This window comes from Hypomesus nipponensis, chromosome 14 (assembly GCF_054491055.1).
Source record: "Hypomesus nipponensis isolate SF chromosome 14, ASM5449105v1, whole genome shotgun sequence".
NCBI classification, from domain to species: Eukaryota; Metazoa; Chordata; class Actinopteri; order Osmeriformes; family Osmeridae; genus Hypomesus; species Hypomesus nipponensis.
In genome coordinates this window covers 11,564,195-11,588,165 of record NC_140374.1, presented here as the reverse complement: position 1 = coordinate 11,588,165, position 23,971 = coordinate 11,564,195, and the positions used below count along the sequence as shown (strand labels likewise).

The 23,971-nt window shown below is 45.6% G+C and overlaps 1 protein-coding gene across 1 annotated transcript in view; it reads left to right on the top strand.

Moving 5' to 3' along the window:
* Nucleotides 1-23,971, top strand: part of mctp2a (multiple C2 domains, transmembrane 2a) — a 34,767-nt gene that overhangs the window by 376 nt on the left and 10,420 nt on the right. The window contains exons 2-18 of the mRNA XM_084672706.1: nucleotides 133-1,146; nucleotides 1,965-2,021; nucleotides 2,111-2,207; nucleotides 5,972-6,114; nucleotides 6,311-6,387; nucleotides 6,526-6,637; nucleotides 6,751-6,783; nucleotides 9,615-9,794; nucleotides 11,230-11,360; nucleotides 11,456-11,642; nucleotides 11,803-11,896; nucleotides 12,000-12,102; nucleotides 12,177-12,279; nucleotides 12,359-12,460; nucleotides 12,576-12,650; nucleotides 13,020-13,139; nucleotides 23,411-23,530. Coding sequence (XP_084528832.1) covers nucleotides 175-1,146; nucleotides 1,965-2,021; nucleotides 2,111-2,207; nucleotides 5,972-6,114; nucleotides 6,311-6,387; nucleotides 6,526-6,637; nucleotides 6,751-6,783; nucleotides 9,615-9,794; nucleotides 11,230-11,360; nucleotides 11,456-11,642; nucleotides 11,803-11,896; nucleotides 12,000-12,102; nucleotides 12,177-12,279; nucleotides 12,359-12,460; nucleotides 12,576-12,650; nucleotides 13,020-13,139; nucleotides 23,411-23,530 — 2,706 coding nt within the window. The 5' untranslated portion in view covers nucleotides 133-174. The remainder of the gene's footprint in view (nucleotides 1-132; nucleotides 1,147-1,964; nucleotides 2,022-2,110; nucleotides 2,208-5,971; nucleotides 6,115-6,310; nucleotides 6,388-6,525; nucleotides 6,638-6,750; nucleotides 6,784-9,614; nucleotides 9,795-11,229; nucleotides 11,361-11,455; nucleotides 11,643-11,802; nucleotides 11,897-11,999; nucleotides 12,103-12,176; nucleotides 12,280-12,358; nucleotides 12,461-12,575; nucleotides 12,651-13,019; nucleotides 13,140-23,410; nucleotides 23,531-23,971) is intronic.

Below are 23,971 nucleotides of genomic sequence, written 5' to 3'. Positions count from 1 at the left end.
CGAGGGAATTATTTAGTGTTTGGTTCTACTCTAACAGCCTGATATGTCGCTGTAAGAAAAACACATCTCTACTTATACACTTGGCTAAATAAGGCTCTGATCTGTATTTTTCTCCTGATCTTATCATTCCAGTTTTTACAGCCATTAAATTATAAAACTTTCAGAAATCTTAATATGGATGCCAAGAAAAAAATCAAATGGGAGAACTTCCGTGCCAAGGCTAAGGCCCCCTTTGCCAACATCAAGATAAGAAAGGGGGCTGGTAAAAAAGTCCAAGGTAAACCTTTGGCCCACAGACGTAGTATATCAGTGCCTGACCTCAGGTTGATACCCAGCGAGTCCTCTCCCATAACTGACCTCCTGTCCACCACCTCTAATGCCATCTTATTTGACTCAAGTCAAAGTGATACCAGCTCAGTCTCCAGTGGCCCATTGTTCACAGACAGACTAACGGTACCTGATTCAGCCACTCCATTCAGACAAAATATTTCAGATTCTGCTTCTGTGGATGGTGGAATGGGAAATTATAGAGGAAGTGGCCCTGTAGAAGAGGTGACATTCTATGAGGACGAAGAGGAAGAATTGAGCATGCCTGAGGAAAGTGTGGACCAACCTGTGGATGGGCTCTCCAGAGAACCTCTGACTAGACTGGCTTCCAGAGACTTACCAGTGCCCGCACCCAGGATCATAACAGCAGCAAGAGGAGAGACGTCATCTCCCGAAATGCAACAAAGTCCCTTAGTTGAGACAAAGTTCGGATCCACAGAAAGGTTTCCCTCCTCCGTGGACAGATCCGACCTTCCTGTGGACAGGGGTGCTGCATCAAGAAACCCTTCTGGGGAACACGTTAGCTTCCTTCTGGATAAGCTGGCGTATTCAGGGGTACGTGGGAGACTGTTTTCAGAAGGCTACACTCCTCCAACAAGCAGAGCAAAACACAAAATCGCTCCAGATAGATGGTCCCTGCCAGTGGACACACAGGGCACCCCTGTGGAGAGTGCAGATGGGGAGTCAGCTTGTGGCAGCCCGACAGAGGAGCACTCCAACGCGCCCTGGGCTAATGACCCCGAGGACCTGGACATGAGAGAGTCTCTCTCCTCTGACATGACAATGTTCTCCATGGAGCCCCAGGACGACATGGAGGAGGTACAAAGCTCACTCACACACTCCTCTACTGCACACACTCCTACTGCACACAGGGTCATTTTTCAACATGACATAAGCCAGGTTTTAAGGCCAAATGTTTTACTGAACTCAATAAATGACAAAGCTACACTATGCAGTCTTCCTTATGTTAGAATTGAACCACTTGAGCCTGAGTATTTTACACCTTCTTTAATGTATTCCGCTATTTGAATGGTACTGTAGGACAAAATACAATAGGACAAATACTGTATTTGCAACATGGTCACATTTGCATTTGCAGACCTTCTTTTCATACTCAAATATTGTGGTCTGATAAAATAAAAAAGAAGAAAGTCTTACAGTGATACTAGCTGTGCCCGGTTCTCTAAGATTAGTCACAGCACATTATCTGAGAGTGATAATTGTATTGTTGTTGATATTTTTCACCCTAACATGTAGGCCGCCCCCAACAAAATCCATGGTCCTCCTCAACTCCATGGTTGGTTGTAGCAGGCTCACTATTAAGTTCCTGGGTCAAACTGAAACCCAGACTTCTATATCCTCCTTCCTTCAGATCTCAGATAGATCTCTGACGTGTTACCGAGTCCAGTTTAAACCTGCATTACCAGTTTCCAACACAACACGTTAAGGTTGACCGAAACAGACTGAACAAAACTGATCTAATCAAATCTTTTTTACGTCACAGTTAGCAAAATGTGAACGCTCTAAAAACGACAACAAGATAATATATATTGTTTTTCTGCTAATGTCTTATGTACGGATATGTGACAGTCAGGGTCTCTCATCCAGTTTGTTTCCAACTTTCCTTTGTGATAAAGTGCAATGAGCAGAGCGACCAGTATGAGCAGCCCATGCAGGACCAAGCAGGCGACAGTGTGAGTTCTGGAGTTGTATCACACTTTGTCACCTGATCGAGGACAACATGAAGGCATAGAGATAATCTGCTTCTTCTGTTTGTTCTCAGGATACAGCAGGGGGGTCTGTGCCCGCTGCTTTTCAGAGGTATCTCCTCACCATCAACCTGAAGGAAGGTAGAAACCTGTTTATCCGGGATCGCTCTGGTAAGTGCACTGACAGTGCTTGACCTGCTGTTAGTCAATTTTCACCTCAGTGACAATGTTGTACTTAAACAATGTAAATGGAAGTGTTACCCAACCATTGAAAACCAAAAACCCCCAAATGTTCACTATGGAAATTCTGAAGTGAAAATCCCACTGCAATCAATATCAAATCACAACCCACCTACTCACGATGAATGCCCTGTTTGTGTTAAAAAGATCCTGCTAGGTGAAACTCAAGCATTTCTGTGAGTGTTAGCATGCAACACTATTTTGGAAGTCGACCAATTTAGCAAACAGTTACAGTTTGCATTGAGTAACTACAAAAAAGAGCTTAATTGTTTTCCCTATGTAATCATAGGTTATGCTAATACTCTTTGACACGTTGGGACGTGTTTAATAATGGGTTGAGTTCAAATGTGAAACTGAGGTTCTGAATAGAGTACAGACAGACACAGAGGCAAGGCATGTGGCCAGACCAGACTGTCATGAGTAATTTACTCCTCCCTTATGGAAGACACAGAAAACACCACCAAATACCTACAGCTGTGACAAAGCTAAGTTGTAGTTTCACAACACATTTTCATGTACTACTACATCAAAATGTCATATTTACTGTACATCTAGACAATGTGAAAGACATAGTATGGCAAGCCAAAATAAAAAGACAGAAGTGTAAGTAGAGAACTTGTTTCACTCAAAAATATATTATTTTCTCATTGTAAAGTCACCCTGGGAAAGACACCTTTGTGAAACTTTAAAGTTATCTTATACCCACATGTGATATAAGTTACCTAAATACTTGACAAACATGTTGACAGTCACTCAAGGCAGTATGACTTTCCTCTCGGTTGGGGTGTCATGCTCAGTGGTCTTCATCCCTGGTCCCCAGGGCAGGGAGGTTCTAGACCTTTTCAACTGGGGAGAAAAGCTAGGGCCAGTTGTACTGTTAGAGGGGCCAGTTACAACCCTTTACTGCCTAAGACAAAATTCTGAACATTCCATATGCTGTTGAAATATGATATTCATATTAATATTCACATTTTATGAATTTTCATATTCAATTATACACCTTAACTGTTTATACCATAATGAAGAGGAGAACTAGGGGATTTTAATGATGTGAATAAATATATGATTACTTGAGGCAAATCATATTTTAACAAGGTGGTTTCAGGCAGCCATTTTTTACAAAAACTTCTCCATCCACCATACCTGATCAGACAACTTAATTTTTACCCACTTTAATTACAAGAGGGAGAAAAAAAACTTTGAGCAGGTGGAATATCCACAAATCTGTGGGCAATGTAGAACAGAAAACAGATTAGAAATATCATATTTTGATTAATAGTTATGACCATTCTAATGACTAGTTGAGACATAGGGGAAACCGGAATTATCCTCCCCCAAAAGTACAGTAGCTAGCGCTATGGCTGGATACTCCTCTCGATAACTAAAAAACTTTCGAGATTCTTCCACAATCGACCGAATTGGCCAAACAAGGCATGTACATTTAGCTTACAGTGTACATGATCTAGCTAGTTAATGTTGTTTTTCCAAGTTTTTTAGAAATCTGCTCAAATCGAAGCTAAACAGTGCTACTACCGTCGTAGCTGCCTGTCACAAACGGCCAACCGGACACGTCATTCTTTCCTGAAAAAACTCGCGTCACTCCCACAAACAAATTCTTCGTAAGGACAAGGTTTAGACTTTTAATTGACAATATTGACAACACATATTAAGAAACTTGTCTTTATTCATAATATCGTCTCCGATTTCAATTCGAAGGTGTAAATCTAACACTGTAGGCAATCTCCCATGATCTCCGCTCTGGCTCCGCCTCGGAAAACAATGGCTGCCGTTGCTGACGATAAATTGATTTCCCCCTCCCAGTAACCCCTTAACCAATGATATGTACTTTGAGCTTAAGTTGTCATGAGTATCTGGCAGTTTTCAGAAACAAAATCGGTGATTGGACAGCGAAGATATTAAGGCGGGAACCATGGGAACTTTTGTTCCCATATTTGAATGGTCCGGCAGGAAAGGATAACATTGTTGTCATAGTTTTCTTCACTGCATTGCAGACATCAACAGGCAAAAGACAATGTTTTTGATTATTCAGACTACATTTTGGGGGGCCACCAGTGTCATGACACATGACTAATGGGTACAGTACAGCCAGCTGATTGTTCGTGGCTAACTGACAAGGTTATTCAGCTAAATGTTATTTGATTAGAAATAGGAACATATACAATAATAGAAAGCACATTAAGCTATGTCTGTTTACTTTAACTAGAATAACTTTTAACCAGCCTGAAAGGGCGCTGTACATTCAGCTACTGCAGCACTAGGCTAATTGTTATTTGATCAGAAACATACAAAATGTACATTTAGTCTAACTAGAAACACTAGCAACAAGTCACAATCTGAATTCAGAAATATACCAGGGCATTACACTAATAGGCCAATTTTGGGAAAACAGTGACCTCAATTGGTATCAGGTGGAATTACCACATGACAGTACTATCATGTATGGATTCAATCACTGACTAGTTCATAGTAACATAGGATGGTGGTTGGTTTTGATGTTAATCAAATGTTGATAAATGTGATGTTTGTTATAGTAATTTACAAGATACTGAGCCATTTTATCATCATCACAGCTTTTATAACTCACTTAAAATAATATGTGTTAGGTGAAATGGTTCACTCTTTGAATAAGGATGGCTCCAGTTGTCACGCCTCAGTCCTGCACCGGCTGCCTTCTGTTCCCTGTTAGTTGAGACCTTACTTTCCCTGACAAGATGGCACCTCGATGATGCAATCCCTATACGCCCCCTGTCTCTCCACTGTTTGCCCAACAATCCTCACCATGCCAAAGACCCACCACCACCATACACTGTCATGGCATATTCTGAGAGGCCCCACGCCGCCATCCCCCCACTCCTCTCTTTTTGTTCGCCCTTCTTTTTTTTGGTTATTGTTCATTTCCATCGTCACCGTTCTCAGTCATGCCAGAGCTTTTCTCCTTGCTGGCTTGCCACATTCTCCTCCTGTCAAGTTGCCTGGAGGTTTCCCTGGCTGTCACAGCCTGGCAGGGCAGGGCGGAGCTGCTGTGGGTCCTGCCTGCCCGAGCGAGATGTTCATTTGGAGTGGAGAGCTGACAGGCCTGACAGCTCATCCCCACAGGGCCTTTGTCATGTGATTCAAGACTCCCTGCAGACTCTCTCAAGCACCCCTTTATTCCCCCCATACAAACCAAGGCATGGGACTGGCGTTTCATTTTTCGGCCAATCTGCATGCCATAGCGCAGACAAAGGCGTCCCGTCCCCCCTCATACTGCTCGCAGGCAGACTTTCCTAACAGGCTTGGGAGATTAACACCGGTTGCTCCTGGTTTCTGGACTTTATTTGCTAGTTGCCTCCTGCTGGCGAGAGGTTTTTTACTCTTTCACAATTAAACAGCTACATCCCTCTGATTTCTCAAATAAATGTGGGGCACACCTCCCTGCGTATGTCCGTCTCTCACAATGCAGCTCTTTGATATCCCCTTGGGGGAGGGGGACTGTGTGTGTGTGTTCTGGACAGGGGCATTCACATTTGATAATTATTTTGATGTATTTATTGAATTTAATATATAGGACAAAATAGGCCTATTCCATGATTACTTTTTTATAATTCAGTGTTGTTACAATGGTATTTAGAAATGGCATACAGTCAGATTATGTTGATCACATGGATATACTTCCTTTTTGTTCTTTCCTGTAGGTGCAACTGATCCCTACGTCAAATTTAAAATTGGAGGGAAGATGTTCTACAAAAGCAAAGTGGTGCGCAAAAACCGGGATCCCAGATGGAACGAGTCGTTTTCTTACGCTCTGCGTGACCGGGATCACAGTGTGGATGTCCGAGTGGGTATCAGATTCTTTTCACACACAGGGTGTTACCTCATCACCATGTGTATGAATGATAATCATGAATCAATAGCTACATTTTCAAGAGCAGGGCCAGCACACACCTTACCTAGTCCATAGTCAACGACAGCAGTGCTGCATAAACCTTTGAATTTAAAATAAAGATCTAACAATGTTTCTGGATTTGTTACAGGTATATGACCGAAACCTGACCTCTGATGTCTTCATGGGGTCTAGCACTCTTGTCTTAAATAACCTGGAATTAGACAAGTAAGTTTACAAGAACCACAAATAACTAAAGACTTGTCATTATTGTACATGCATGGAGTAGTAAATATAATCATATCCACACACCCCAAATACTCCTCACCATTCTTGTTCTGCATGTTTTTGTGTGTGTGTATGCAGGACTTGTGAGATGGAATTGTGTCTCGACAACCCCAAATGTAAGGTGGATATGGGGGTCATTGTACTAGAGACCTGTCTGACCCTGAGAGACGCCACTATTAAACGGAATCCGGTAAGGCCACTTTTCACTCAAGTCTTTTATTTATTTATTTGTATGATAAATATTTAAAAAATGTCCAATATTCTCAACGTTTCATTGATTGTTTACTCTTCTTTATCTCACAGAGATGGCTGCCAAAACGAAGGAGAAGCTTCAGGGTAGGAGTCTAATATCTTAGTGCTTCATGAGATACAGTATGTTTGTCACTAAACCTATGTTAGAATGTATTATTACAAAAACGCCCTTTTACGTTTAGAAAATATGGATCGGAGTTTTGTTGATATCTAGCACCAGGGGGCAGTAGATCACTATGTTTTGGAGGAATATCGGAACAAAGACTGGTGTCATCCCAGCATTTGGGCTTGTAAGCATCTAAATGGATTATCTAACTGTAGTGCCGATAGCAAATTATATTGACTTGATCACTGACTTCAAGTATAACCAGCACCAGTCAGTGATCTAAGCAAATTTAAACAATCAAATATCTAGTATAGCAAAGAACAGAAAGAGAGAAAAAAAGCAACAATCCAATGTGCCTTTTTATCAGTAATTAGATGTAGTCTGGGTTCACAGTCTGTGTTGTTGTGTTTAGGAATCACACTGTAATCATGGCTGTAGCTGTACTGTGGGAAGATATTCACACCTATTCAGCTGGTACATCTGCCTCTGCTTACACTCCTGACAAAGCTGTAGTCAATCTCAATATCACATGAAAAAAGACAATAAAGCCACTCTCATATGTGCTGTTCAGAGGATGGTGAAATGGACACTCGCACAACAAACATTTGCCAGTGTTCTTCTTATAAATGACTGTGCTAATTTTGCATGTAACAAAGTCAATTTCACATTTGAATTTCTATTATATATATAAAAAAGAAAAAAACACCGACATCTGAAATCATTTCCCAGTCTTAAAGGCCTTGTTATATACGGTAGTTCTCTACTGCTGTTCATACAACACCACCCACACACTGAACATCTTTTACGCTTTCACAACTGCCCGTGGAGGAGAGAGAGAATGGCGTGTGCCCCAGTAAAACCGCTGTGTGATAGTGTTTCAGTCAGAAGGGGGCCATGTGAAAGAGTTAGTGGTGTGTGTGTGTGTGTGGGAGGGGGGCTCTGCTGTTGGAGGCACATTGCCAGTGTTGGATGCCTAAGATCGGTGAGGCTGATAATTCCCAGGCATAGTGGGCAATAACCCAGATGTTAGCCTGTAATTTCACAGCTGTGGACGGACTGGGCCGAGGTACCAGCCAAATGGACCTGGTTCTGGGCTCATCCTGCTCGTCCCCATGCTGTCCTACCATATGGAAGCAATCGCACAGCCCTTTTAGGACCAGGAATAGACTCTCTTTAGGGGCCACTTACATTTAAGTGGAATTGTTTTATTGGCCGCTGAGATAGAAATGTGTCCAAGATAAACACTTGGGATGACTTGGCTGGTCCCTGTGTTCTATCGCTCTGTCCTCCTCTCCCCGTCTCTCCTCCTCCGAGAGGGGAGCAGAGGAGAGGGGGTTATTTATAGGGCTGGGCTCTGGTATTCCATGTTAATTCAGGTCCCTGAGACAGGCTTTGATCCCCTCTGGATTGGGTGGTGGTGCAGGCTGTGACCCCGTAGCCAAGGGGAGGGGCCGGGCTGTCAGGGGAGTCGTCGTCGGGGCTGTTTGAAGCAGCGCCGGGGCAGCGGAGGGAGCCATCCAATCAAAGGAGGCCGGAGCAGATTAAGGCCCTGCTCTTTAATTACAGTCAGGCCTACCCAACCTTGTTTGTTTTTACAGCCCTCGCCGATCAGAGACTAGGCTCTGGGGAACGCTAACACATGGACATGTATCAAGGCCGCTCTCTCCCCCTCTCTCTCTCCTTCTCTCGCTCTCTGTCTCTCCCTCTCTCTTTCTCTCTCTATCTCTCTCTCTCCCCATCTCTCCCTGTTTCTCTCACTCCCTCTCCTTCTGTGACACACGGCAGGGGTGGTGGGCCCTTTGTTTGAGCTGTCCTTGATGCCTCAGTGTTCACATTTCCTGGACTTGTTGTTCTACCCCCTTGTGTCTTATTTTACAGCATTTTCCAGAAAGCTGAATTCATCCTTGTGCTCTAGCTGTGGTGTGGAGCAGTTAAACCAGACATGTTCACTGCTGTTTGTGCTTGGCTGTCTATACAGTGCAAAACATATACAGTATGTACATACATCTACACATTTAGTCGTGATTTGCTGATGAGAAGGCTGTGTGGTTTGCATCATTACTCACTTCGGCCTGCTGTCTGTGCAGCAGTATGCCAAGTGTCCTGCCTCCCCTGTTTCTGTCTCCCAGCCGGTGATGAGTGGGACTGTCACAGCCAGGGACATCTGGCTGCTTGCTGACACCCCCCCCCCCCCCTCTCTCTCTCTCTCTCTCTCTCTCTCTCTCTCTCTCTCTCTCTCTCTCTCTCTCTCTCTCTCTCTCTCTCTATTTCTCTTTCCCTCTCTCTATTTCTCTTTCCCTCTCTCTATTTCTCCCTCCCTCCCTCCCTCCCTCCCTCCCTCCCTCCCTCCCTCCCTCCCTCCCTCCCTCCCTCCCTCCCTCCCTCCCTCCCTCCCTCCCTCCCTCCCTCCCTCCCTCCTTCCCTCCCTCCCTCCCTCCCTCCCTCCCTCCCTCCCTCCCTCCCTCCCTCCCTCCCTCCTTCCCTCCCTCCCTCCCTCCCTCCCTCCCTCCATTTCTCTCTCTCTCTCTCTCTCTCTCTCTCTCTCTCTCTCTCTCTCTCTCTCTCCCTCTCTGTCTCTCTCTCTCTGTCTCTTTCCCTCCCTCTCTCTCTAGGAGCCTCAGCAGTGTGGCTCACCCGTCAGCAGAGATGGGCACATGTGCTCAAACAGAGACACGCTTTGTAGCAACCAAGCCCCAGTCCTGCTCTCATGTATGGCTGGTGTGACGGTGCCAGGGTTGAGGTGGGGAGGTCGAACAGAGCAGTGCTCTGAGGATTCCCTCATGTAAACGTGAGCGTGTGTGTGTTCCAGGGAGGCCAGCAGAACCTGAACCAGATCCGGGAGCAGCGCACAACCGAGGCCCAAGCCAAGAGTCAGCTGTGGAGTGAGGTGTTTGGCATCAGCCTGGTGGAGGGCAAGGAAATGCCCCAGAATGGCTATGGAGATATCTATGTCCGCTTCAGACTGGGGGAGCAGAAGTACAAAAGCAAGGTGGGGTTATAAGAGCAAGTGGCACCATTAGTTTTTGTTGTCATGCTTCAAGTACTGTACATCTCTCTCCCTTTTCTCTTCAGTTACTCTATAGACTGTATGTTCTCCCCATGTTTTTCCACTAGCCCCTTCTTTCTCTCTTGTCATCACCCCTCCTGTGCCTCTCTCCCTTTCTTCCTCTCTTTTCTCTCAGCAGGTGTCTGTCAGTGGCTCACCTCCACCTCGGCTCATTGGGCCGTTGCAGAAGCAGCTCATTATACTGGGCATAATGTACTGCAACTCCACTCCCCTCCCTTCTCCTCCCCTCTCATCTCCTCTCCACTCTCCCTGGACTTCCGGTGCCGGGCTTCACTAGCTTTATTTGCATACCCAGCATGCCCTGCTCATCTACCTCTACAACTTGCCTCCCCCTGATGATTTCAGTGTGCTTCTTGTGTTTTCGTGTCCTTTCTTTGTAAACCTCTCCGCTCTCGTTTCGGCTTGTTTGTTTGTTGAACAAAGCTGGTTCTAATTGGAAGCTGTCAGTGTTTACAATCCCAGAGTGGCAGCTAGAGGTGCGCACACAAGGACACTCACACACACACTCACTCACGTGCACACACACACACGCGTGTCACACACACAAAAAAACGTCCTCCCTTTTCCCCCATCCCCATCCTGGTTGGACTAAAGGAAGACTTAATCCACCTGTCATGTAGTCTCTGCTTACTCTGACACTGCATTAAACCTGACATCACATCACCGTCTAGTGGGTGTGTGTGTGCATAGGAGAGAGCGAGAGTGTGTGTGTATGTAAGAACGAGAAAGAGAGAGCGAGTGTGTGTGTGTGTGTGTGTGTGTCGATGTGTTTGTGTGTGTGTAAGGCAGAGAGCGTGTCAGACTTGTGTATGTCTGTGTGTCGGCTGGGCGTCACCCTGCCCCCCACTTCTAGTATGCTAAAATCTGGACAGGGTCTCGGCTTGATGGGTCTCTCACCTCAATGTGTGACTTACTGTTGCATTACTAGTCACATGATAAGGGTCAAGATGTGGTCTGATTGGTTGTTCTACAGATGATAGCTGGGTGTGAAGGGAATTGTGAGCATGTTCTCTAGATTCTTGATCTCCTGAAGTTCTCCTCTGGCTTCTCTTACTCCTTGTCCTTTCTCACCTCTTAATCTTTCTCTCTCCAATTTACAATAATCTTGGTAGAGTAGGCAATATTTAAAACCTTCATTTTATAACACATTTGCCTTTGTAATTGATTTAATTAATTGGCAGTTAACAAAGTTAACAAATACACATTTCATTTCATTTGCTCTGATTCAACCCATAGACTCAAATAACTGCAATTCCAGCATATTAATACATAAAACCCCCTACATGTATGTACGCGTGTGTGTGAATGTGCAACTACATTGACGTATCACCCACAACTGGATCCTTCCCTACCCCAGAACCTGTGCATCCAGGCCAACCCCCAGTGGAGGGAGCAGTTTGACTTCAACAATTACAACGACGTCTTGGAGCCCCTGCAGGTGGAGGTGTACGCCAAGAGAGGAAGGAAGTGTGAGGAATGCTGGGGGATGTGAGTTTGGAGATGACAACCAGGTATTGGATCATGTCTGACCATGTCTCATCCCTGCAGACCTTGAAGACCGTGGTGTGTGTGCGTGTGTGCAGGTTTGACATAGACCTGACCAGACTGTCTGTGGATGAGAAGCAGCTCTACACACACATGCTGGACCCAGGGAGGGGCAGCCTGGTGCTGCTGGTGACCTTGAGCCCCAGCTGGGGGGTGTCTGTGTCCAACATCAACGCCTGCCCCCTGGACCAACCAGACAACAGGGACATTGTCCTGGACAAATACGTTAGCGGCTCCCCCCTCCCTCCCTCCCCCCTCCACACACACACACACACACTATTCTCCGGTTCAGACAACATTCAGCTGGTTCTGGGTAGAAAATCGAAGCGTCACCTTGATTCATTCCAGAAGAGTTGACGTCCGTTATTGTCACGTTCCCTTGCAGAGCTTGAAGAACACGCACAAGAGCATGAGGGAGGTGGGCTTCCTTCAGGTCCAAGTTCTGAAGGCTACAGATATCCTGTCTGCAGACCTCAATGGTACAAGACTATGTCATCATGTTTTTTTTTTATTGCAATCATTTCCTGACTCCCACATATTGTTCTGTACTGCAATGTACAGTAACATCGATTTCCTCTGCAGGTAAAAGCGATCCATTCTGTGTTGTCGAACTTGGGAACTGCAGACTACAAACTCAAACCATTTACAAGACGCTCAACCCAGAGTGGAACCAAGTCCTTGCATTGTAACTATCTTTCATGTTGACATAGTCACCATACTGTACAGAACAGACATGCATTTACTTTAATCTTGTTTTAGCCCAATAAAGGACATCCATGAGGTGCTGGAGCTGACCGTCTTTGATGAAAACACAGACAAATCTACAAACTTCTTGGGCAAAGTGGCCATTCCTTTGCTTTTTGTAAGTTGAGATCCTACAGTTAGCAGTTAGCTTGTTGTAGTTCACCATTTAACTGAGACCATCATCTCCATCATCTCAGATTCCGAATGGACAGCAGGTCTCCTACCAGTTGAAGAAGGAGGACCTGGGAAGACCCTCTAAAGGAACCATCACACTGGTGATGGAGGTCATCTACAACCCAGTAAGATTCCAGATTATCTGAGTGATGCCGGCCTTAAGCCAATCTCCTATTTAGCCACCTTTTTGACCGTTGTCTTGTTTGTCTCTTTACAATCGGATATCATCCCCATCTGCAGATCAGAGCTGGCGTAAAAACCTTCAAACCAAAGGAGACCAAATTCCTGGAAGACAGCCCTAAATTCTCCAAAAAGGTTAGTCTATCCTAAGCATAATTTAGAGAATGTGTGCACATTCCCTGTGCTCTGCACATAACATATATCATGTGTAATGCTTTCATCATAGTCTGTTCATTAATATGTGTTAACATATTTTGTTCAGAGGCAGAAAAAGCAATACATTTGTGCTCACATCATGCTTATAAAGCTAGCACAGGAAGGCAGTCTATAGCCATGGCTCTGATCGGTCAAAGTCTAATTCGCTTAATTGGCTCAAGACATGAAACCACACTGAGGCAAATGAGGTCTTGTAAACCTGAATAAACCTGATTACAAAGTCATAAACGTTATGTTGTGTATCAACTAATGCTAACTGGCATTTTGCTCTTTACCATTTCCCTTTAGGTCCTTGCCCAGAATATATATCGGGTTCGCAAAATCAGCACAGCGGTCCTGTACACGTTACAGTACATTAAAAGCTGTTTTCAGTGGGAGAGCACGCAACGGAGTATAATAGCCTTTCTGGTAAGTCATTGCCTCATGTTAATGAACTAGCTGATATCTGCCTTGGGCAGTGCCACTGATGTCCTATTTTACTGCAGAGCAATTCGAGCCAACTTTTCCTTGTGGTTTTAATCCGAATTAGTGGCAGATCCGTTGCGTAGATCAAGTGTGCGTCTCTCCTTTTCCTCTTTGGCTCATGTACCTTGTTCTCTTGTCTATTGTGAAATGGAGGGGCAGGTCAGGCCAGGTCGTGTTGGATGTGCACTATCCTTGAATCCAAACCCAGCTTGGCTTTCTTCTGGGTTTTTTCTTCTTTCTCTCTGTCTGGGGAGCGTGTTTGAAGGGCTTGGGTCTGGGTGTGTGGACATCAGACCAGCCAGACAAGCCTCCCCACCATGGGGATAGTTTGACGAAGATCACAGTCTCAGGTTCTCTGTGTGGAGGAGAGCCTCCCCGAATTTTGAACCTTGCTTAAACGTCTCTAGTCTGTTTAGCTATTTTAATGAGGCTATGCGATCTGAGGCCCTAAGCTTCAATAATCTTTCCATCAACCCCAATGAAGCCCCTCTCCTTAGAGCGCATGTAATGTCATGATTAAGAGCATACGGTTGGCATGAAGCCCTTTGCAGCGTGGTGTTCGGGTGAGGGAACGGTCACAGACACTCTTCTTACACTTCCGATTTTTTTTCGTTTTTTCCCTCTGTCTCGGGGCGACGTGCATTTCATACCTGGTGTACTCTGAGATCCCCTCTCACTGATCCGGAGGTGCTCATCCCCTCAGGCTACGGCTGCCCTCCGTGTATGAACCTGTGGTTCTGGTGCGCACTCAGACGCACACACAAAGAGACGGACACACAGACAGAGAGCATGAGAGAGTGAGAAAGAGGCGAAAGAGACACGCGGACGGACGTCGGACGGACAGAAAGACCTCGAGTGAGAGAAGAAAGGAGTGAAAGGGGGAGGGGGGGGATGTAGAGTTTGCGAGGCGACTTACACAGTTTTAGTTTATACAGGAAGGCAGGCAGACAGAGAGACAAACAAAGAGGCAGACAGAGAGAGAGAGCTGATAGACTAGAGAGACAGACAGACAGACAGACAGACAGACAGACAGACAGGTAGGTAAGTAGGTAAACAGGTAGGCAGGTAGACAGACAGGCAGGCAGGCAGGCAAGGATGTGGAGAGGAGAGCAGGAGGATCGCTGTCTGCTGACAGGTGACAGGTCAGCAGGATGGGGCCATCTCCAGGCCCCCACCTATAATTAGATCCTCCGCAGGCGATGGGAGTGTGTGGTGGCACACTCTAATCTTTCATTTCCACTGCCACTCCACCTGCTGCTCCAGAGCAGCTCACAAATAAAGTTCCTGGAGGAAGGATTGGAACTTACTCTCTGACAGCAGTTTTTCTTTTTTTATTTTTACATTATTTCGCACATAGCTAAACTAGGATTTGTTCTTTGAAGGTTCATGCTCGATAATATCAGTAGAGAGAGAGAGAGAGAGAGAGAGAGAGAGAGAGAGAGAGAGAGAGAGAGAGAGAGAGAGAGAGAGAGAGAGAGAGAGAGAGAGAGAGAGAGAGAGAGAGAGAGAGAGAGAGAGAGAGAGAGAGAGAGAGAGAGAGAGAAAAAGATAGCATTAAACCTGGAATAGTTAGACCAGAGACAATCCCAGCTGAACATTATCTAGGAATAACCTGTAATGGCCTGTAGAGCTAGAAGTCTCAACCAAGGCCAGAACCATGACAGTCAGGAGCCCCAGGAGCTGTTAGGAGAGGGCAGCGGAGGGGCCTTGACAGTCATTACCAGCCCAGCGCCAGGCCTCCAAACACACACGCACACACGGCGCACACACACACACCCACTCACACACACACACACACACTTTCCCCATCTCAGGGGTCAGCCCCAGCAGAGCCACACGCAGCCACTTCTCCCAACAACTAATCATCCGCAATTAACTTAGTGTTTGGAGCCGTCTGCACCCACATGCCAGTAGTGTGTGCCTTAATGAAAGAACCTCCCTCTCCTATATTTATATCTTTAGGCTCTGGTAATAAGGTAACTTATTCAGACACTGACAGATGGCCTCTGCTTGCCTCTCAGATGTGTATAATTAGACTAGTAGTATCTGGTCTTTTCTACAGAGAGCTACAGCACATTGCTTCTCAGTCCACACTGGTAGGGAGGAACTGCTGAAGGGTTGCTGGGTCCAGTTTTAATATACATACAAAAAGACATCATTTATTTAGGAGAGAAAATGTTCCTACCATTTTACATCAAATAAAGTACGTCGACTCTAATGCATTAAAACTGATGTGGTCTCAGCTTGGACTGTGGGATTTGACTGTAGTGCCTTACCGGGAATCCCCCGCCATTAAACTGGCCCACAGGAAAATGCTATGCTTTGACCCCCACCCCTATACCACCCCCTCCCTCACAGCATACATTTTTCTCTTTTAATGTAAAATACTGTAGATGTTAGCATCCCTGTGCTGGCAGGATAAAGTTGATGGCTAGAGTGAAGTTTATTCATACTTTGTATGAGAGATCATTCGTCTGGCCAGCGTTAACAGGAGAGATATCTGGCAGCACAGTACAGTTGAACAGAAACTTCTCAACGGCCTCTCTAACACAGACATTTTCCCTTGTGAGTGACAATCAGAGAACTATGTATCCTGAGACACTTAAATTGGGCATGCTGTGTTTAGAAAGCCACATTGATGGCTCATCAGGTATTCTGCCGCTACCGGGGAGTTTGACTGTGTAAAGAGGAAGCCTGAGAAGACAGCAAACTTCTCCAGCTCTGTCATTGTTCCCAGGTGTTGGAGGTTACTGGTTGCTGATTGCGTAATCTCCTGTGCAAGAACAGTCTAAAGTTTTAGAAGTTGCTGTCAATTCCTCACCCATGGGCGTCAGTTTTAAAATAGCAGTATTCTAATTAGGTAATGTTAAAAGAATCTTTCTCACGCATTTAAGCAAACTTCTGGCAAAGCCGCATAAACGTCTCCATCATTGTGCGGAAATACAAACAAGGAAATGTGAATTTTTTCTCTCTGGTTTGTTTATGCTACAGTAATGAGCCTAGGATCTGTGTTTTTCTAAAGTTAACCAATGGCCTGTTCCTTTTTCGGAGAGAGAGAGAATGTGACAGCTAAAATCTTCATAAAATAACAGCCTTTTAGATGTGCTTTTCACTAAGACTGAGCTAGATGAATGTGCTATACATCAGTAAAGACTGCAGAGGGGTCACCCAGAGTTCCTTCCTTGCATACAAGCCTAGTGCCTGTAGATGGAGCTAAAGCACTGCTGAACATTAGAAAGAGACCAAGATCCTTAACTGTACTTCTCACAACATGAATCCTTCTTGGGGAAAAAAACTCAGTAAAATCCTTCTTTCTACGTACTGGACCAAAATAACACAATTTTCTACCAAACGTTAAATTACCAAGTATTGGCCAGCCAAGTTAATCTGTTTTGGAAGTTTAAAGTTGATAACAATTTAAATTTCGATGGAATTGATTAAAGTAAAAAATTTAAAAGAAATGAAAGAAAAAAGAAGGATCATTTACACTTGAAAGCTGATTTAGAGCTTTGCTGTCATTAGAGTGCTTTAAGTATTTAAGTAGAATTAATATTTTAACATATGAGGTAGCTCATCTATCAAACTAAAAAGAAACCTGTGCACCTTCTGGGAGTATTTGAACCATTTTCTTTTTGACACTGCCAGGTAGCAACCGGTTTAGACATCATTTGACAGCCTGTGAAATGCTGATTGCCTCACATCACAGACTGTAAAGATGGCATTTGATGAATGTTTGATGCGGTGCAGCTGTAAACACAGTTGGCAGCTGCAACGGGTGCTTTTTGGGGCTGATAGAATCCTGGTCTCCCCAGATGAGAGCAGGACAGGGTCAGAACCAGCTCCAGAGGTCCCTCGAGAGCACCTGTGAGGTACCGCCACGGACGGGGCTATTAACCAGAATACCAGCACGGCCAGGATCAAAGCTATAATCAGCACCGTCATAATTATTCTTGTTAACACCGTCCCTGAGAATGACATGTTTGGACCTGTGTAGGTTTACTGCAATGCAGCCTGGCCCTTGCAAGTGTCTGGAAGAGTGAGAAGTGTGTACGTGCTTGTGAAAAGTCGTTCTAGTTTTCTTCTCTGCATCTGTTTTCTCTCTTGTAAGAAAAAGAAAAAAGTTGGAGGATTGTATGTGGCTTGTGTGGCCTTGGAGGAGTGGGTTACTGAAGTCCCTTGGGGAATACACTCTTCAACTCCATGGCTGTGGGAGTTCTCACGGAGACTGCAGTGGGAATGTACTTTAGCAGGGAGAGAGATAGCGAAGTAGGAAAAGACAGAGCCCTTGATGGTATGTGTGAGTGTTTTGAAAATATTCTGTGATTGATTCATTATTAAACAATAGGACATCAGTATCTGCAAACAATTCCACAATGTCTTCAGATATGCCACAGTCGATACTGTGTAGGCAGAGAATGACAGTGTGTCAGTTGACAGCATCGGGGGCTATCCGGATGCACTGTAACCTTGAGACACATCCTGCTTTCATAAGAATTAATAAGACTTTCTCTGGCTACATCTAATCATCCAGAGAATCAGCTGCGAAAACATACATTGTAGCTAAACAATTTCATATTGACAAAAATATATATCTTTTCAATTTATTTTAATTTCTTCTTTTTTTTCTTTCTTCTTTTTACTGGATCAAATAGAATAATAATGATTATGTCCGTGGCCAGCAGGGAAGGTTGAAATGAGTAACAACTGCCCAGCACCAGAGTGTACTGCAGCGTTGCTTTGTCTGTGTCTGCGAATCGCCTTCATCCTGTGCTTATTTCCAGCCCAGATGAAGTGTGCTCCGTGTTTAACCCCGTTGTGTGTGCGGTATCATAATGACTGCCTCTAACACACGCGCCACCTTCCCAGTCACAGAGGACAGGTCTCCCCAGGCAGCGGAGCGTGCGACCCGGCTGCCCCTGTGTGCGGCTGTACCGGGGCAGGCCTCGGCCCCGGCCCTGCCGCGCTAACGTGTCTGTGAGCTGTGCTGACAGGGAGAGCGAGTCCACACCATGCCACTCCCTCCCCACCTCCTCAGGGGAAAAGGCTCGCATAGCGGATCTGTCACCCAGGAGGTCGCTCAGTGTTAACGCTCCCGACACGGATTAAACACTCATGGCCAGTGCTGGAGCGCAGGGTCGGAGTAGCCACCACTGACAGGCTCCACAGGGCCCCCCCCCCCCCCCGACCGCTCGGCCCCGGTCCCCTGCTCCTGCTCCTGCTCCAGCCCCCTGCTCCAGCCCCCTGCTCCAGCCCCCTGCTCCAGCCCCATGCTCCAGCCCTGGCATGTGTCAGACAGGCAGGGAAACATAGGCCAGAGCTGGCCTGTGAGCAAATGCTAATGCTGTGCCTCGCACAACCACCTTTCCACAGCCCTTATAAAGAACCACCATCAGTGTTGTACCATGCTGAATATACGACCATTACTAACCTCAGCATTTTCTTCCATATATCTTCAGTAGGAAACATTCTATTCAGACATTGTATTTATTTATACATATTTTATTTGTATAAATAAATATTTCAGTTAATACGTCTTATATCGTGTAAATTAATTTGCCAAAATATCATAGATTATTTGCAGTTATTGTATTACATTGCAAATGCATATAAGTAAAACCTACATATTTGCCATCATGTATTTTTCACGAGTCATAAATAGATATAGACCTTATATATATGAGGCTCTAACCAATCAATGCAGAGTGTGAAAAGTAATGGTTTATTGTTTGTAGAACCAGAGCTGCTACAACAGATACAGGCATGCTCGAGAGGGAGATGAGATTTCCCTTTATCGCTCTCAGTAGAATGCGCTCTCTCTCTCTCTCTCTCTCTCTCTCTCTCTCTCTCTCTCTCTCTCTCTCTCGCTCTCTCTCTCTCTCTCTCGCTCGCTCCCTAGTTGATAAGACTTGAGCTGAGCGTATGTGAAATATTTATTCAGAGTTTGCTCCGAGCGCCATGGCTGCCCACACACTTTACCTGCCCTGCAGAGAAATCGTATCTGGGCTTCCTCTGCTTCCGACACCCCCTGAAAGCCTGTCCTCACACTGGCCCAGGCTCACCACAAATTACATGTCTCATTGCTCTGCGTTTACAACTGCTTTCAAGGCTGCCTCTCTGGTCCCCAACATTAGCCCTCAGCCAGACTCTCTGTTCCAGCCTGGCTGAAAAAAAGGCCCGTGTGAGCTGAACAGCCACTGGGGCCTTTGATTCATTATTAATCTCCTTTTTTGTATTTTAATTGAGGAAGCAATGCAGATTACTCCTACTGCCCTTGATTTCACCCAGAAAAAGTAATTATGCAAGGTTTCTACCTCTTTCAAAATGTAGCGATTTGTTCTTTACTTCATGCATGCGTGTTCTGTGTGTGAATGTGTGCATGTACAAATACACTCACTCGTTCACTCACTAACTCACACGCAGGCACACACACCCTGCAGCAGCCTGTAGTCAGTCTTGTTAAACTCTCTCAGCTATGCTCATGCTATCTGGCATCCATCCACGGCCCCCATGACTGACCCTCATAATGCTAGCTGGCTCTCTCTTTGCTTTGTTTAGTTTTCCAAGCGCAACTGAACAGAAACACCAGATAGACACAGGCAGGATACCAATGGTAATTGTTTATATACCGTAATTGCTATATTTTCAATACGGCATTCATTGGTGTTTAAAGCGAGCACGTTCTGGCACCATGTTCAGTAAAATAACATGCATCTTTTCCTGATATGTTTTGTCTGCAAGAGGTGAAAATGACAGTGCATTAATCAGCGTGGCTGGTTTGGCTCGTGTACAGTATATGTTTACATTGTGCATTGTGGTGCACTCGTGAAGCAGTTGGCTGCCTTGTCGTCGGGTGTCGAGGCTGTCACTCAGTCGTCTGGGTTGGTAGACAGGCCCCGCCCCCCTCCTCCATTAATCAATTTGCAGCCTGGTAGAAACTCTTGGTGAGGGTGTCTTTGTCCTTTTGTTCCCACTGCAGTCCCCCCACCCCCTCCAGGGAGAGTGTGGGTGGTGGTATAGCTGCCATGCTTGCTAAGCTTTAAGAGTTATTTTATTCACACTTTTAATCGCTGAGTGCTTTATTATTAGGTGCTGGTTTCTGCCGGCCAGAGGATCTGCATGAGAAGGCGCAGAATGCATTTAGTGGAATCATATTAATGGCACTATAAAACAAATCTGTCAGCCTGTTCTTAACCCTGCTGGCAGAGTGGCTCTGCCCGGGGTCGGCCCTTCTCCAGGCGTTTACAGGTGGCTAAGGAGAGTGCATCTCCATCACCTACTCCACCACACACTAATAGTTTTATTAATTCATTCTTTTTGTTCGCCCCTCCCTCCTCCTCCTCGACACCCCGTGCATAATCACGCAGGCATTTTTCAGCTAAATGGTGTTTGTCAAGGGAGGTTTCCTACATTAGAGGCACTCCTCCCAGACTTACAGTACATACCAACACTTGTTCAATTACGAGTCGTTCATTACCCAATTCTGCTGTGTGTAAACCTAGACGCTCAGGTAGATCATTAATTATTAGGTCCCCTGCTTTGCTGTGTGTTGCTTTACGTCCTTCTGGTGAAATAAATGACTGTTTTACCGCCCATGTAACGTATTAGCGTTGTAGTGTTTTGGAGCTTTGAGGTTCCTGTTGTCATACGGTGTGTAATTTGTTGAGGGATGAATAAAATAAATAAAAGCAACTTGGCTCTCAAGACTGAAATAGGGCCTAACTTTGAGGGCAATTAAAAGGTGGATTATTTTCAATATAAATTTACACTGAAGCCTGACAGGTTGCACTTTGTCCATGGCAGACTTTAATCACTCAGCTCCCTGCTAATAAAACATAAACCACTTAGCGCGGAATTAGTTCCGTCTACATTTCACAGAAGCCACGGAGAATGTGAGCAGACAAGGGAAAGGTATAGCTCTGCCTCAGCTCATTAATGAGGGATATCTGACGGGCCAGTCACAGTCTGTGCTCCTGAGTGAAGGAACCGGAGAAGCTTTCCCAGATGTTCACAGGAAGGTTTTTATTAGTGTCGAGAAAGAAAAAAAGCCTTGTAAATCCTACACACACGGGCTGAGACACTGCGAGGGAGGAATTGAGGAGATATTTCTGACAGTTTTGGTTTAGACCCTCATTTAGGCGCTCAGTTTAGACACAAGGCATTGTATTTCTGGAGGCTTTTATCTTGTCCACCAAGCCAGTGTGCGGCAAGCAAAAATTTGCATTAGTGGGCGATTATGAATACCTGTGACAGATTCTCAGTGCCGACTCCCTGGGAGGAAATGAATTGGCTCCCTCTGTTGACTTGCACAGGAAGACAGAGACCAGGCAATTAGACTTTAGTGGTTAATGTAGCAGCTTTCGCAGGGAGGGCAAGAGGTTGAACATTCCTGCTGGGCTCATGTCAGTTTCCAGGCACATTTCTTTCCTCCTCCTCTCTTTTCCTCTTTTTTTTTCAAAGAATGCTCTGGATATGACAGGCTACCTGTCCGCCAGCCTGCTGAATTCCTCAGGGGTGAAAAGAGCGTTGCTGTAGAATAGTCTCCTGGGAATGGAGGTGACAACATATGACGTAGGTTATTCATAACCGAGAGGCGAAACGGTGCAGCTACCTCTTGCATCATGCATATTCATTGTTTACCTTTGATTTCCCCCACCAGCTTTAGTAAGTGGCTGCATTATTCAAATGAGTCGTTATGTAGAAATAACAGTAACATATTGTTAATATTATCACTTCACATCTCGGTCGTTCCACTGTGCTCCTTTACAACTCTCCGTTTCCCCCGATGTTATTGAGCCTGGGTAACCTAGGATGGGTTGATGCCCTGGGCTGCGAGAGCACCGGGGTGTTGTGTGCATTACTCATGGTTCACGTTTCCCTCGTGGCTGTTTGAACCCAAGCGTGGCGTGGCAGGCACTAGGTAGACCAAGCCCTAAGCAAGAGGGCTGGATGCTGGCTGGTTTGACAGGGCCAGTCTGCTGTTTACAGGGCAACAAAGGAGGCCCGAAGGCCCCACCACTTCACATCTTGTCTCAGGCCCATGTCTAACATATTGTTTTTACTATAAGCCGCCTCCAGCAGGTTTGACTGAGGGCTGGGACTGCACGGTATGCTGTTGTAGCTGCAACTGAGCAAGCGGTGTCTTTCCACTGGGTACAGGTTAGGTGAAGAAAGGTATTCTGTGTTTGAATGATTTTTTTTCAAGTGCTTTTGAAATTGAACACGAGAGAGGTGTTTTGAGTCGTTTGAAGGATTTTAGGGAGAAAAATTAATTACACACATATTTAATTAGAGGAACAACACTAAATATGCATGATGGGAATTTGTGTTTTAAATGTGTGTGAAATGAGTACAGTGTGTAAGTGCCATTCACATAATGATATCATAATAGATTTAAAAGATTCAACTTTGTGGGACTTTCTTTTTTTTCTTTCAGGCCTGTCAGCCTGCTTGTGTGATCCTCCTCGCACCGCATCTCTGACAATTTCGGTTTGAGACAGACTCATTAGGCTGTCACTAAATGGGTTTAAATGCTGCCATCCAATTAGTGCTCTGCTGTGAAGTGCAGTGGGTGTTGTGCTGCGTGCTTAGTGCTGCTCCTTTACAGAATTATGAGGGATTACTCATCCAGTGTGATCCATCTTATTTCTACCAGGGGTCTTGGCTTTTCTCAGTATCGGCGCCGTGGAGGGGGTAAACGTTGCAAAGGCTCCTCCAGTCGCCATATGTGCCTAGTCACAGTCAGACAGCCTGGATGCCTCCAAGTCTAAGAGGATTTGATGTGCTAGGAAGGAGACAGGACGCCGTGACTATCCCTGTCATACGCCCTGCTCTGCTCAAAGGCATATTGCCAGCGCTGAGTTATCGGTGTAAATAAATAGGATTTGGGGGATATTAAAAGTTGTCCCTGAATGTCTCTCACTTCCCCGCCACTAAATCCGTGCGGCCACGGCATGCAGAGTGGCGTGTCTTTGCAGTCTGCTGTGCAGTGCCATAGGGGCTTGGATGCCAGCAAAACACATTATGGCTTGTTTTGGTCGAGAGGCATGCTGGGATTTCCGTAGTAGGGTGGTTTTTCCGCCCGTTCCGTCTGGGCACGGTCCGGGTCCGTGGTCTAAGAGGTCGGTGGAACACGTCTGCTTGTTCGAGGGCTGTGCCACACGGTGCCAGTATGGGGCCTAGCCACGCGTCTGCTCATGTCCTGTGCTGTCTTTCAGATGTTTGTGCTGACCGTATGGCACTGGGAGCTCTTCATGCTGCCCCTCTTCCTTCTCCTGCTCGTTGGCTGGAACTATGTCCAGATCACACTGGGCAGAATCAGCTCCAACCAGGACCTGGTAAGTGTTATCATCCACACTACACCTTTCTCCCCATACACACGTCCCCCATGCATTGCATATACCGTACACGTGTCACAGACACACTGCTAACTCCACATGCCTGCCTGGCAGGTGCATTTCTGTAATACAAGACTCGAGACATACTAGACCGCGGCATACTGCATGACCCTCACAACAATATCGAATCAACATGTTTTCTTTTTGCTATCCTCGTCTCATTCGGATGTATTTTTTTGAAGCGTCTGACCACGCAGTGTCAATGCAGCACACAGCGTACCATTCGCAGCCGCTGTTGTAAACAGAGGGTGTGGAGTCCATTCTCAGGATGGTACGGCGATCTCACCTCTCTCCGTGGTTATGGAAATCAAGTCTCCCCCCCCCCCCTTCCCGTGTCTGTAAAGGTTAATGCTGTTCACACTTTTCACTGCCCTCCAATCT